The sequence below is a fragment of the Entamoeba histolytica genome, genomic scaffold, assembly GCF_000208925.1.
Source record: "Entamoeba histolytica HM-1:IMSS scf_1104750519071 genomic scaffold, whole genome shotgun sequence".
In the NCBI taxonomy this organism is placed as follows: domain Eukaryota; phylum Evosea; order Mastigamoebida; family Endamoebidae; genus Entamoeba; species Entamoeba histolytica.
Window position 1 is genome coordinate 1 of NW_001915031.1, and position 13,218 is coordinate 13,218.

Consider the following 13,218-nt stretch of genomic DNA (forward strand, 5'->3'; position numbering starts at 1 on the left):
GTATTATCAAAATATATGTTTTATTGATTTTATGTTGATCAAAATATTAAATATAATCAATATTTCCATTCTCAATTATTCATTATTTATTCTGAAATGTTGTGTATATTTATTATATTAAATGAATATGATGATTAATATCAATATTATTGTTTATTTGATTTTAAAAAATAATAAATGAATATGAAATAACAAATGAAATAAAATAATGAAGACAATGAAATGATAATGAAATACAATAATCTAATATTGAACAAATCAAATAAAGAATATATTGAATATATCATTATTGTTACTTTATTATTTATTATTTCAATTATTAAATATTAATAAATTATTCATGAATATTTAATTGATTGATATTTTACAATTTCATTTTCATTTTATTTAATAAATGAAATATAAATAATGAATGAATGAATAATAATTTAATATATGAAATAATAAAAAGAAAAGAAAGATAAATAATAAAGAAATATGATGTATTTAATACATACTATAAATTATTATCAAATATAATAATAATATCAAATGATGATTTATTTTTATTTCAAAATATTTTGCATCAATAAAAATGTTGCTAAATATTTTGCATCATTAAATTTTGCATCATTAAATTTTGCGCTTTTTTATTTGTTTCAATAAAATTTGCATCTTTTATTTTTTTCATTCTTTTCTTCTTTTATCATCTCTTTTGTTTTATTACACTTTATCTTCTTTATTTTTATCTTCTCTCCTTTCTACTTTTATTCTTTCTTCATCTTCTTCTACTTTTTACTTTCTTTTTATTCTTTTATATCATTCATTCTCTTCTTTTTCAATTATTTGCTTTTTTTCTTTGCCTATTCTTTTTATCTTCAAAGAGTCTTTTCCAATATTCTTGATTTTGTATTTCAATCATTTTTCTTTTATTTTCTGTTTTGTTTCTTATTTCGATATTGTTTGTACCTTCTTTGTATGTTGTGATGGTATTTATTTCTATTATATATTGTTTATTTCTATTGAAATAATTATTAAAGTGTTTATGATGATGATTATGAATGAAGTGATGAGTGAAATGATTTGTATCATCAATGTTGTGATAATTATGGTGATAATTCTTATTGTAATGATTAGTGTAATTATTTACGTATCTCTCTCCATACAGATAATACCTATTTTCACTCATTCTTCTATCATTTATATTTCTTGGTTGATGTGAATTTCTCTTTATTTTGTTATTTATTTTCTTATATATATTTATAGTGTTTCTTGAAATAACACATTCAATATCTTAAATAATACTGAATAAAAATAAAAAAGTTAAGTATAATTATTATTCAATTAAAAAATGATAAAAAGGCTGATATATGAATAAACTAATTGAGTATGACTTATTATTTCATCATTATTACTTTCATTCATAAAATAATTGTTAAATATTATTTCAATTATGCAAATACTGGAATGAATATTTGTCTAGGTTCTTTTGCATTACATACTGATGCTGTAATCTGATAACTATCACCAATAGTATTAAGATGTCTATTCCCATACCATTTAGATGGTATATCTGCTGCACTCTTTGCTTGATAACAAAGATCAACATCAAGTCGATAAGGAAGATAAAAATGTCTTTTATATGTAGGCCATTCAAGCTTCTTATCAACAAGAGCTCCACGACTATTTCTATATTTAATAACAGTATGATATTCTGGATACCATGAATCTGGATATGGATGGACATAAACAAATCTTTGGTTTCGAGTGCCTGGTGCATCTGATAATGGTGGATTTTTTGATTAAATAATCAGTGTATGTCCTTCAACAGCTCCTGCTCTAATATCATGTACTCTTTTTGGAATTGCATAACACGTGTACATTCTGTATGGTGCAAATTCAAAGAATTGAAGTTCATTTCCTTGTTTTAATGGTCTTAAAAGAACATTTTGTTCATAATTCCCATCTGGATATCTAACAGATCTTTTATCATCAAATTCCATATCCATGACATACCTTGGTGTTTCATTCTTGTCATCTTCATCAGTAAATTGTTTTTCGGTCTTATAGTTATAGTCTGATGCAAAAATAACTCTACAGCATGTTTTACATTTCTCTCTAACATAATTCTCTTGATTTGCATTAAAAACTCCACTTTCAGCAAATTGTTGAATCTGATAACTATCAACAGCACTTGAAAAGTACTCATTAAATTTAGTATTTTGGTTTCTCATTCCAAAGGGATAATTTTGTGATAATTGGTCTCTTCCATCAGTAGTTTTACTGTTACAGTGGAGTATCAATAACAATATTGGAATCATTGACTGTATCATAGATCTGTTGACCTTTTATGATGAAAACAAAATTATTCATCAAACATCTTCTGTTTGACCCTAACAATCAACAAACTTATTCATTTTTATTATTTTTAATAAGAAGAAATTCTTCCTTCTTTCAATTAGTGAACAACCTTGTTGATAAACTATATGTTAACTGCCAAATGAAGTAATTCTTCTGTTCAAAACACATGTACTTTGTTCCCAATATTTAAACTATTTTTTGTGTGGATTGAAAATTATTTCTATAGATTGTAGTTTATAATAATTCTTTAACTATAAATAGAATATTAATACTAGATATACTTTAAATATAATTCATGATTTGTTTTCTAATACAACTAGTATTTGGATATAATTTTTTTGGAATCGGTTGATATAGTTCAGGGTTGTACTAACAATAACATTTCGTTTCAATGACAGCATAAACTCAGAAAAAGAAGTTCTTAAAAGTTAAAAGAGACTCTAAAGAAATTGAACAAAGTTATTCATTTTTCTTATTCAATTCTATCTATTATGGTAATATATTCTTTTGTTATTAACAAAAACATCTATTAATTTTTTCATTGGAAAATATAATAACACAAATAAATAAGAATATATTGAATTTATGATTTATCATCAAACAATATTTGTTTGTTATAATCAATTCCTCCTTTATTCTATATTCGTTTATTTTCATTTTTCAGTAACAGACTTTCATTTTATCATATTATTCAGCTATTTGAATATTGATTAAGTTCATCATATTCAATTTAATTGTTGACTGTTATTTTTAATATTTTTATTCCTTTTTGTCTTATTCTTCTTTACTATCTTAATCTATTTCATCAATACCACTCGTTATTTAGTCTATGTTCTATCTTATCAATATATTTTTCTATTTATCAACTTACTTTATTTCCATCATTCATAATATTCTCTTATTATTTCCTATTTCTTTGTTTTATTCTTCTTAGAAATACTTCTCATGAATAACATCTTATTCCTTCATTTAATTTTCATAACCAATCCAAATTTTTTTAATACACTCATTATATTTTTCATACTTTCAACTAAATAAGTAATTCATGTTAAATGAATTAAATTGGATGAATGAAAAATGAATTAAAAAACTGGAAATATTAATAATAAAAATAATCAATGACGATTAATAAAATTATATTATCAACGGCTTACAAGAAAAAGTTGTTTAGTATGAAGGAGTGAAAATATAAGATAAGAATGTGTCTAATTTATAAAATCCAAAATAAAAGTAAATAAATCGTTCTTTACAAAAAGATATGACACAATGACTACTTAATACCTTTTTGACTTGTTTATATTATTTTATCATATGAGGTATGAGGGTCTTAGCCTATTTTTTAAGTGAACCAAGAAAATAGTCTATAAACAAAATGATAATAATTACTAGTATATAATAAACACAAACAAAATGAGAATAAAACGAAAAATAAAAGAGAATGAAATAAATAGATAAAAAATGATTAATTTAATAAATTTAATACAACATAACATTAAGAGACATAAAATAATAAGGTTTATACTAAAAAGGTTCAAAGAAGAAAATAATCTGAAAATTGTTCAATAAGAAAGTAACTATAATGAAAATATTAATAACATTATAACGAAAAAACCTAGTTATTTTCATTAAAATGGAAATGATAATAAATAAATTCAAAAAATAAAATTAATAAATAATAAATAGAAAATAAATTTATTTTAAATTAAAAAACTTATTGTTATTTTTTTAAAATAGAAAGAAGGATTGAAAAATCTAAAATTATTATTAGGATGAATTAAAAAAAAATAATTGAAATAAAAAAAGAAATTGTTCATTCAACAGACTGTCTTCTGTTACTGAAAAAACAATATTATAAAAATATTCCTAAAAATATTATATTATTTATTCAAACAACAAAAACTGTTTTTGCTAAACTCTAAACAACTAAAAACTCTGAAAAAAAAGAATATTCTTATTATTCTAAATCTTCTTTGACTTCTTTTCAGTTAGATTTTTAGTTCCCAACAGAAGACAATTCAATGCAAACACCATCTGCTTTTCGTCCTATTTCACTCCAAGGAAGAACTTGTTTTACTGTAATAATGGATCCTAGTGCTATAGGAGATCAACAAATGTCTTTTACTACAAAAACTCCAATACTAAAACCCCTTCAATCCTTTTATGAAAATCAAAAACCAACTAAAACAGTTAAAAAAATTGACAGAAATTGGACATTAAACTCCACAAAATATATTATGCTTAAATATAGACAATGGCAATTAGCATTAAGACGTGCCATTAGTTTTGTTGATTTTTTAAAAGACTCTTCTGATGACCTTCAGAAATACTTTTATATGAAAAAATCCCCATCCCAAATTAAAGATAAAATTAATAACACAAAAGCAGGTTATATTGTTTGTTTCTTTATTTATGTTATTTACTTAGCAATAATTAATCAATAGAGTTTAATTGAAAATATTAAAAATGAACAAACAGGATTACCAAGTAATATTCCTACAGGTTCTTCAAGTAAAAAAATTCCAACGGATGTCTTTTATTTTATGGATAGATTTTATAATGCTCAAAGAAGTGTTTTTATTGAAGATGTAGTTGCTGAGATTGATAGTACATTAAGTGATGAATCAAAAAAAGGGAGAGTAGTTTTTCATTAAAAAAACAAAGAAACAAATATATATACAATTGTACTGTTCTTTCTGTAGATTCTTTTTCTTTTTAAAATAAAAAGAATATAGAATAAATAAAAAGATATGATATTTAAATAAAATCATTAGATTCTTCAGATAAGACTTCTATTAATTTATCAACATCAATTATTTTTCCATGATAGTTTAATGGCAATAATTGTATTAATTGTGTTAATTTCTCATTTTCATCTCCAGCCTTAGTTTTATTTCTTTGGTTATTTATTTCAAACTTTGAGGCTTTTTCAAAATATTCTTTCATAGAACCTAAACAGTCACTTTTTTATAAATAACAATACAAATTATAATAACAAACCATAGTCCATATCATCTTCTTCACTAAATGGTTTTTTATCAAGATATGTAAATAAATCTTTAATCCAAATAAAGGTAAATTTAGAATGTTGATTGGATGTTTGATCCATTGTTGTATCTGCCATATACCTTTCTTCAAATTCCATCAATGATTCAGTTGTGCCACATTTTTCTTCAAACTCATGATATAATTTCCAAACAAATTCTTTCTTTTCAGGCATTAGACTTAATGCTAAATTTAGTAACGCTCTTTCATCTAAATAGTTAACCATAATTTTATTTAAATGCTTTATAAGTACAAACTTGTTTGGTCATTAATTCCTTGTAAAAAAGTATTATATCTTCTTATCAATTCTTCATTTTGAGGAAATTTCGTTATGGCACTTTGATAAACAGATTTAAGATTATTAATTAATTCCATTTCTTTTTCACTCCATCCATTTAAGTATTGAGTCTCATAACTTTCTTGTTGTTCTTCTTCCATTGTTGGATAATATGATTAACACAATCTAAATAAAAATTTGTTATTTCTAAATTTTTGAAAAAATTGATGATTATTTCTTTTGTGAAATACCATAAAAAAGAATTTAATTATGAAACAAGAAACCCCTTATTATAAAAACTAGGGTTTGAGAAAGTGTCTTAATGAGTAATTTAACAGAAGACCCACTAGAATGTGCTCCAGGAGAAGAGCCTAAAATTGTAAGAATTGTACTTACTGGAGGACCAGGAGGAGGAAAAACAACTTCATTATCATTAATTGCTGATCAATTTAGACCACTTGGAATTCAAGTTTTTCATATTCAAGAGAATTCAACTATGTTCTTTAATTCAGGAGCTGGATTTCCTGCTCATGCCTCTGAAAACCAAAAACTATGTTGGGAATTATGTAAAATTAGATGTCAATTAGCTATGGAAGATCAATTTTATACTTATGCTAAATCAACTAATAAGAAAATTACATTAATTCTTTCTGATCGTGGAAGTATGGATTCTGCTGCTTATATGTCAGAAGATAATTGGGATAAAGTTATGAAAGAAGGAGGATTTGATTATGACTCATTTTGTAAAAACAGATATGACCTTGTTCTTCATTTAAGAACAACTGCTATTGGTGCATTAAGGTATTATGATAGAAAATCAAATCCAGCCAGAAGAGAACGTCCAGAAGAAGCTGCAGCTCTTGATTATACAATTGAAGAAAAATGGTCAATTCATCCACACCAAATTATTATTGATAATTCTACTGATTTTCCAAATAAAGTAAGAAGAATTTGTGAACAAATTGCTCAATTTGTTGGATTTGAGTATCACTCAATTCTTGAAATTCCAATGACACCACCTACACCATTAGTATTCCAATAACTTAGTTGATTGATATTTTATCTTATCTTATTGTTTTGGTTTTTAAAAAAAATTTAAAAAATAATAAAATTAATTAAAAATGAAAATAATTAATTAATAGGAGTTACACAATATTTTTTGAGTAATTCATATGGAATATTTGGTAAATAAGATGGTATGAGTAATGCAGTTGGACATTTTTTAATTTTAAGATAAGTCAAAGTAGATGGAAGGTCAAGATGTGTTAATTCTTTACACTTTTGAATTTTAAGTTTATTACATTGGGTTGGAATATCTAAAACTTTAACACCACAATTTAATAAATGAAAATTACAAAGAGAAGAAGGTAATGAAATTTCTTCTATTCCAATACCCATTAATGTTAACTTTTTAAGACTATTTGGTAGTTGTATTGATTTTAATTTTTTAATATTCTTTATTTTAATGACATCAGATAATTGTTTTGAAAAATTAAATGAATCAAATGAACAATTGACTGTATCAAGTATTATTTTTTTAGATATTGGTAAATAGTCTTTGATAGATACCTTTTTTAATATAATAAAATCATAAACATACTCTTCAAAAGATGGAAGAATATTACATGAAATAACTTCAATTCCTTTACATTCTTTTAATTTAATTTCTTTAAGTTGTAAAAGATTACTAATATGAATTTCAGAACACCATGCATTAATAGAAGTTAATGACTCACACATTAAAATATTTATTTTATTAATTGGATGTGAAGTATATATAAATGTTGTTAGACTATTTAAGTTAGTTAATTCAACTTCTTTAATTTCATTATTTAAAATAATGTTTGATAAATCACTACATGCTCCAATACGAACAACTTCTAAATTTTTTAATGTTTTTAAATCTAATTCAAATATTGGAATATTATTAATAAATAAACTTTTTAGACAAGTTGGTAAAATACCTAAAGTTAATTCAGGTAATTCAATCAATTCTAATGAAATGAGTTGAATGTCACATAAATTAGTTATTCTTTTTAGTTTAGAACAACCTTCAACAAATAAATGTTCAACATTAGGTGGAAGTGTAATATGTCTAAATGTTTGACATTGTTTTATTTTCATTGTTTTTAAAAGAGGTAATGGTGGAACAGTTAAAGGTTTCCAATCAGAGGCATCAAGATATGTTAGTGTTGTTGGCATTTTTAAAGAAGCTAAACAACTATTTTTACAAAACACAAAATGTTTCAAAGGACATTTTTCAAGACCTTCAATACCAACTAAATTGTTACAAGACCCAATAACTAACTTTTCTATTCCCCTAAGGAAAAGTGAACCTCTTTTTGGTAGTGATAAATTTATTAAATATAATTCTTTAAATGTTAATGGGTCTATAGGTATTGATAATAAATTACCATAAACATAGGCAGTTTCTATTAACCTAGATGTAATAAAATTACCATTTAGAAATGCAATTGAAGCTGGTACAGAAGTACATTCATACATAATCCCATTCATTGGTATGTAATTATGAATACATTTTACTTTATTTAATAAAGAAATATCAGAAATTTTAGATGTAACAATAACAGCTTTTGGTAAATGTCTTTGAATTTCTTTTATTGATTCAGAAGTAGGTGAATGAATTTGGACATGAGTTATTTCAGCATTAATAGAAGTAAGTTGTGATAAGAAAGAGACATGATTTTCTGAATTTAAATGAATAAATAATGATTTTAAATTTAACGATGGAAGTTCAGAGGGTTGAGAAAAGATATTAAGAGTGAGTTTGGTTAATAAAGGAAAGGTAGTTAGATCAATTAAATATTTTGGGTGAATTGGAATATTTAATGAAATGATGTATTGTCGAATTGGCATTAAAGGTGGAAGTAGTGGTGTTGTTGTATTTTGACGAAATAATATTTTAACATCCTTAGGTGGAATAAATGAATTTTTAAAATCCATAGAAATTACTGGAATGACATCTTTAGAATAGTCTGATAATAAAGTAAAAAGAAATTTTGAAGGTAAATATGGTAAATGATCTAAAGAACGAATACAATTAAGTATTCTTTTATTTACACACATTAATGAAAAGATATCATTTGATTTTAAATATTGAACAATTTGTTTTAAATGAATGTTTTCGACTTTCATATTTTAATTTTGAACTTTTCTAGTTCGATTAAATTGAACTAACTTTTCAATATAAAAAAAAATTGAGACAAAATGAAGAAGATTAAATTACAAATAAGCTAAATTATTAAAGTACTTCATTACTATGTCTATTTCATCAAATATGAATTTAGTTTCTTTTGCTTCAATCCATAATTGTACATCAATAGATATTTTTTTAATTTTTTCTGCATTCAAACGTTCACCAAAATCTAAAGTTAAAACATCATCACTTCTAATACGATCCAACCAAAAATCTACAACAGGAACTTTAGAAGTAAAAAGAGGTAAAGAACAATAATAAATCCAAAATAATTCATGTCCATTAATTTCTTTAAAAAATATTTCTAGTTTTGAATATAAAGAATAAGAAATCTTCTTTATTTTATTAAATAGAAGAGGATTTGATTTTTTCTTATTTGATAATATATTATAAATTAAATATGCACCATTAAATTCATTATAAAAAAATAGTCCATGAAATACTGAAATAAAGAAATCAATATCACTTTCTGTTTCTATTAATTGTTCTATATTTTGACTAAAATGTTCCATTGTTTGTTGATATCTTTTAAAACTTGATTTGTGTTCATAATAAACTAACTCTTTTACTTCAACCAAATTAAAACATTTATGGTCAAATAATGCAATTTGTTCTGCTATAAAGAATGGTTCTAAATTAACAAGAACAATTTTATTAAATGTTTTAATTTCTTGTAAATAATCAACACTTTTCTTTATTTTTTTATTTAATTTTGATAAATCTAATGATTTACCCAATTTAATTTTATATATTTGATTAAATCTATTACGTTCTTTAAAATCACCAATAATATTAAATGATTTTGAAAAACGAAGATAATTTGTTGTAATTCCTTGATAAATATTTTCTATAAACTTCCTAAAATCTGTTGGATATGTTGGATTTAAAAGACATTTTAATGTAGTTTTATTTTGCATACTTGGTGAATATATTGAAAAAAGTAATCTACTAATAAAAACAACTTGTTCTTGAAGTAATTTATATTCTATTTCATTTTGTTCTGATAATGCAAATAAAAGATCAGTGTGTGCACCTGCAATAAATGTACAAACTTCATCAACAGATGAAAATAAATATAAAGAATACATAGCATCAACAATAAAGTCTTTTGGAGCAAATGGATCAACCATATATTCTAATATTTTCATTTTTGAAACTTCTTCAATACTAAATTGATTATTTAACAAAGGATCTCCTTGAATATCAAAAATACTATTATAATTATAAATTATTTCTTTTATAAAATTATAATTATTCGTTTTACTTCCATGTCCAAAACAACATCTTTGAAAGACTGGTAATTTTTCATTAACTTCATCTAATTCTTCATCATTAATACATTTACACATTATTGACAATATTTTTCTTTTAAATTCTTTCATTTGCCATACAATTATTCTAATATCTTTTACTGTTACTTTCCAACAACAATTAAATTTTCCTTCTATTAAAAACATATTTTTCTCAATTAAATGATTAGCTATCTTTACAAATTGAATTTCATTAGTATTTTGTATTTGTTTCAAAAAAGTAATATATTGTTCATCACTTTTGTTATCTTTAAAATATATTTCATCTTTACTTTTATCTTGTAATTCTCCAAACAATGACAAGCTTAAAGATAATTTATCTTTTGAACTATTTTGAATTGGCATTACCCCTATTCCCTCTGTAGGTGTAGAAGACTTTCTTTTGTGTTGAAACATAAAATAAATATTCAGAGATCCAAATCCATTAAGATTACTTATTTTCTATATCTATTTTAGAATCTTCTGATTTGCTCTAATACTTATTAGTTCTATTATCTACTTGTGATTATTCCTTTCTTAAAATTTATATCAATTACACTCATTCATAATTTTTAACTTTTTAATACTGTGTTTTTTTATTTAATTCTCTTTCTTTTTAACCTAATTTTATTATTAATTTAACATCAAAAAGTAATCATAAAATATCAATACTCCTAAAAAGTTATTTAAAGCTTGTTAAAGGAGACAATATCAACTGATTGGACATAATCTTCAAGTCCTTCAATTTCTTCTTGAACAGATTCAGTATCAACTGAATCTAAGACATTGCAAATAATAGTAAGTTTCTTAATACCATAAGCAACATCTTTTCTTTCTGATCCTTTCCATTCAAGTCCTTCTCTAGAAATAGCTCTGACTGCTGCTTCCATTTCATCAAGATTTGTATCTTCTCCCCATGGTTTAATATCATAAACAATTTGAGATTGTCCAACTGGTTCAGCTTTTTTAGCAGCTTCTTTAGCTTCCTTTCTTTTCTTTTCAGCTTCAATTTCTTCTGGGGTCATTTCTCCAAATAAGTCCATATCGTCAGCCATTTTTCTTCCTTTAACTAAACTATTTAGTTCTAGATGTTGTAAAACTAGGTTATAATTTCATTTCCACTTTTCCTAAGCATTTATACGATAATTTATTTCTTTACTTCATTCTTTCATTCTTATTGTTCTATTTTTAAATTTTAGGGTTTATAATTCTATTGATAATCACCAAAAGATCATCAAATAATTGAATATCCCTTACTTACTTTCTCTCTTCATCACATTTATTGTAGTAGAAAGTCTTTTTTTTAAACCCATTAATTTGATAGATATTAGTACTTTTAATCTTAAATTCTTTATTAAAAAGACTTTTATGATTTAGTTATTTGATTCTATCTTATATGATTAAGTGTTTTATGTCTTTTATGTCTCAACGAAATATGTCATTTATTATCAAAAATTTTTATTGTATAAAATCTCTTTATATTTCTTTCACAATTTATAAAAGTAAAGAAGTATAACAAATTTCTAATTCGTTTATTATAATTTTTGTTTAAGACTTTCATAGTCTTTTATAAACAATTTACATCGAGTGGTAGTTTTAATACATAAAGAACATAAATAATTTGATAAATTAAATAAATTTCTAGTTTTTCTAAAAAATAACTAAGGAAAAAATTTAAAAACAATTTTCTTGTTGCTGTGAATTTTCCAAAACTTATAAAAACTTTAATGTATAAAAGAGAAATAATGGACGGAGAACAACAAACCCCTTCTATTAATAATAATACTAATAATAATGAACAATCCTTTAGCTCTGGACTTGGAGTCACTTCAACAGGCATTCCAGTATTTGTAGAAGTTTGTTAGTTAATATTTTTTTTATATAAACAATAATTATAACAAAATAAATAGGCATTTTTATCTTCATTCTTTGTATTGAGTTCTGCTATTCTTTTCTTTGTAGAAAAGACAAATGTTTATTGCAGATCAGTTGCTCTTCAAGGAGTAATTTGGTTCTTTGTTTTATTTATTGCAGCATTCCCTTTCTATTTGACTTGTATTGCTTTTGGTGGATTTTTTGAAGTTGTAATGATGCTTTATGTTTTGTTCTATCTCATATTCAAAATATTCCTTATTGTCATTGCTCTTCTTCGTGCTCGTTCAGAAGTCTTCTTTGCTATTCCCCCATTTGGTCATCTCATCAACAAATATGCTGCTACTTCTGACTAATATAATTCTTTTCGATTCCATTAATTGTCTTTTCGTTTTAAATATAAAAGATGATAAAGATTTTTAAGATAAAAAAAGAAAAAACCCTGAAAATAAAAACCTCACTAACAACCGTTCGCTAGTTATTTAACTAATTAAACGCAATAATTCACTTAGAAACGAAGTTTAGTAAATAACCATGATTCTTTACCTTTTCTGTATTCTTCAGCAAATTGGGAAGAAATAGCCTTCTTTTGTGAAATTGGATAAACTTTACCAGCTTCAAAATTGTTAATTTTAACTTGTTTAATGAGATTGAATTGTTCAAGATTAACTGTGTATTTAGTTGGCATTACATGGTTAACATTAATAACCTTGCAGAATGACTTAACTGAAGTTCTCATTTCTTGAACTTTTGCAGACATTTTTCTAGTGATCTTTAATGGAGCTCTTTCAACTCCAACTACAGTAACAAATCCATATTTTCTGTCTTTGGTTCCTTGAAGGTTAACTGAAGAAACAACAGCTTTTTTACCAGCGAATCTTCCTGAGAGAATGATAACAACACGACCTGGTGCAAGGATCTTGCTCATGCTACTCTCTTTTATTCTTTTTTCTAGTTCAGAAGGGTATTTAAGAAAATCCTGGGGTTTTATTGTTTAGTTTTAGACTAATTTTTTTTAATTATTCTTAAGAATTTGTTTTTTCATTTTTTATTATTTGTATTATTTTTATGTTTTTTTAAACTTAAATAACATTTTTGTTTGATTCTTCTTGTTTTTTCTTATTTCTTTCAATTAAATATAAGTAGATCTTTAAAATAATTAATATGTGCGAAATTCCATC

General features: G+C 24.0%; 9 protein-coding genes across 9 annotated transcripts, besides 1 other annotated feature; 3 read left to right on the forward strand and 6 right to left on the reverse strand.

The window, feature by feature from the left end:
• Positions 1-849: 849 nt before the first annotated feature.
• Positions 850-1,258: a repeat region.
• A 172-nt stretch (positions 1,259-1,430) lies between these two features.
• EHI_183400 (galactose-inhibitable lectin 35 kDa subunit precursor, putative) lies at positions 1,431-2,312 on the reverse strand (the record flags this gene model as incomplete). The annotated part of the gene is made up of 2 exons (XM_001913900.1): positions 1,431-1,759; positions 1,853-2,312. The coding sequence occupies 2 exons, from the start codon at positions 2,310-2,312 to the stop codon at positions 1,431-1,433; spliced, it is 789 nt and encodes a 262-aa protein (XP_001913935.1).
• Positions 2,313-4,358: 2,046 nt separating this feature from the next.
• Positions 4,359-4,991, forward strand: EHI_183410 (uncharacterized protein; the record flags this gene model as incomplete). Its single annotated transcript, XM_649243.1, has 2 exons — positions 4,359-4,733; positions 4,782-4,991. 2 exons carry the CDS (start codon positions 4,359-4,361, stop codon positions 4,989-4,991), a joined length of 585 nt encoding a protein of 194 aa, XP_654335.1.
• An 84-nt stretch (positions 4,992-5,075) lies between these two features.
• EHI_183420 (uncharacterized protein) lies at positions 5,076-5,820 on the reverse strand (the record flags this gene model as incomplete). The annotated part of the gene is made up of 3 exons (XM_649242.2): positions 5,076-5,288; positions 5,338-5,592; positions 5,640-5,820. 3 exons carry the CDS (start codon positions 5,818-5,820, stop codon positions 5,095-5,097), a joined length of 630 nt encoding a protein of 209 aa, XP_654334.1. The 3' UTR covers positions 5,076-5,094.
• Positions 5,821-5,981: 161 nt separating this feature from the next.
• On the forward strand, positions 5,982-6,725 carry EHI_183430 (uncharacterized protein; the record flags this gene model as incomplete). The annotated part of the gene is made up of 1 exon (XM_649241.2): positions 5,982-6,725. One exon carries the CDS (start codon positions 5,982-5,984, stop codon positions 6,699-6,701), a length of 720 nt encoding a protein of 239 aa, XP_654333.1. The 3' UTR covers positions 6,702-6,725.
• A 65-nt stretch (positions 6,726-6,790) lies between these two features.
• Positions 6,791-8,815, reverse strand: EHI_183440 (uncharacterized protein; the record flags this gene model as incomplete). Its single annotated transcript, XM_649240.1, has 1 exon — positions 6,791-8,815. One exon carries the CDS (start codon positions 8,813-8,815, stop codon positions 6,791-6,793), a length of 2,025 nt encoding a protein of 674 aa, XP_654332.1.
• An 87-nt stretch (positions 8,816-8,902) lies between these two features.
• EHI_183450 (uncharacterized protein) lies at positions 8,903-10,582 on the reverse strand (the record flags this gene model as incomplete). Its single annotated transcript, XM_649239.1, has 1 exon — positions 8,903-10,582. One exon carries the CDS (start codon positions 10,580-10,582, stop codon positions 8,903-8,905), a length of 1,680 nt encoding a protein of 559 aa, XP_654331.1.
• A 269-nt stretch (positions 10,583-10,851) lies between these two features.
• Positions 10,852-11,220, reverse strand: EHI_183460 (elongation factor 1 beta, putative; the record flags this gene model as incomplete). The annotated part of the gene is made up of 1 exon (XM_649238.1): positions 10,852-11,220. One exon carries the CDS (start codon positions 11,218-11,220, stop codon positions 10,852-10,854), a length of 369 nt encoding a protein of 122 aa, XP_654330.1.
• A 672-nt stretch (positions 11,221-11,892) lies between these two features.
• On the forward strand, positions 11,893-12,393 carry EHI_183470 (uncharacterized protein; the record flags this gene model as incomplete). The annotated part of the gene is made up of 2 exons (XM_649237.1): positions 11,893-12,021; positions 12,076-12,393. 2 exons carry the CDS (start codon positions 11,893-11,895, stop codon positions 12,391-12,393), a joined length of 447 nt encoding a protein of 148 aa, XP_654329.1.
• Positions 12,394-12,509: 116 nt separating this feature from the next.
• Positions 12,510-12,967, reverse strand: EHI_183480 (60S ribosomal protein L27, putative). Its single transcript, XM_649236.2, has one exon. The coding sequence runs from the start codon at positions 12,963-12,965 to the stop codon at positions 12,546-12,548; it is 420 nt and encodes a 139-aa protein (XP_654328.1). The 5' UTR covers positions 12,966-12,967; the 3' UTR covers positions 12,510-12,545.
• Positions 12,968-13,218: the final 251 nt, after the last annotated feature.

What these genes read in the sequence shown, in the direction of transcription:
- EHI_183480 (XM_649236.2), bottom strand. Translation starts at nt 12,965, where the DNA reads ATGAGCAAGATCCTTGCACCAGGTCGTGTTGTTATCATTCTCTCAGGA.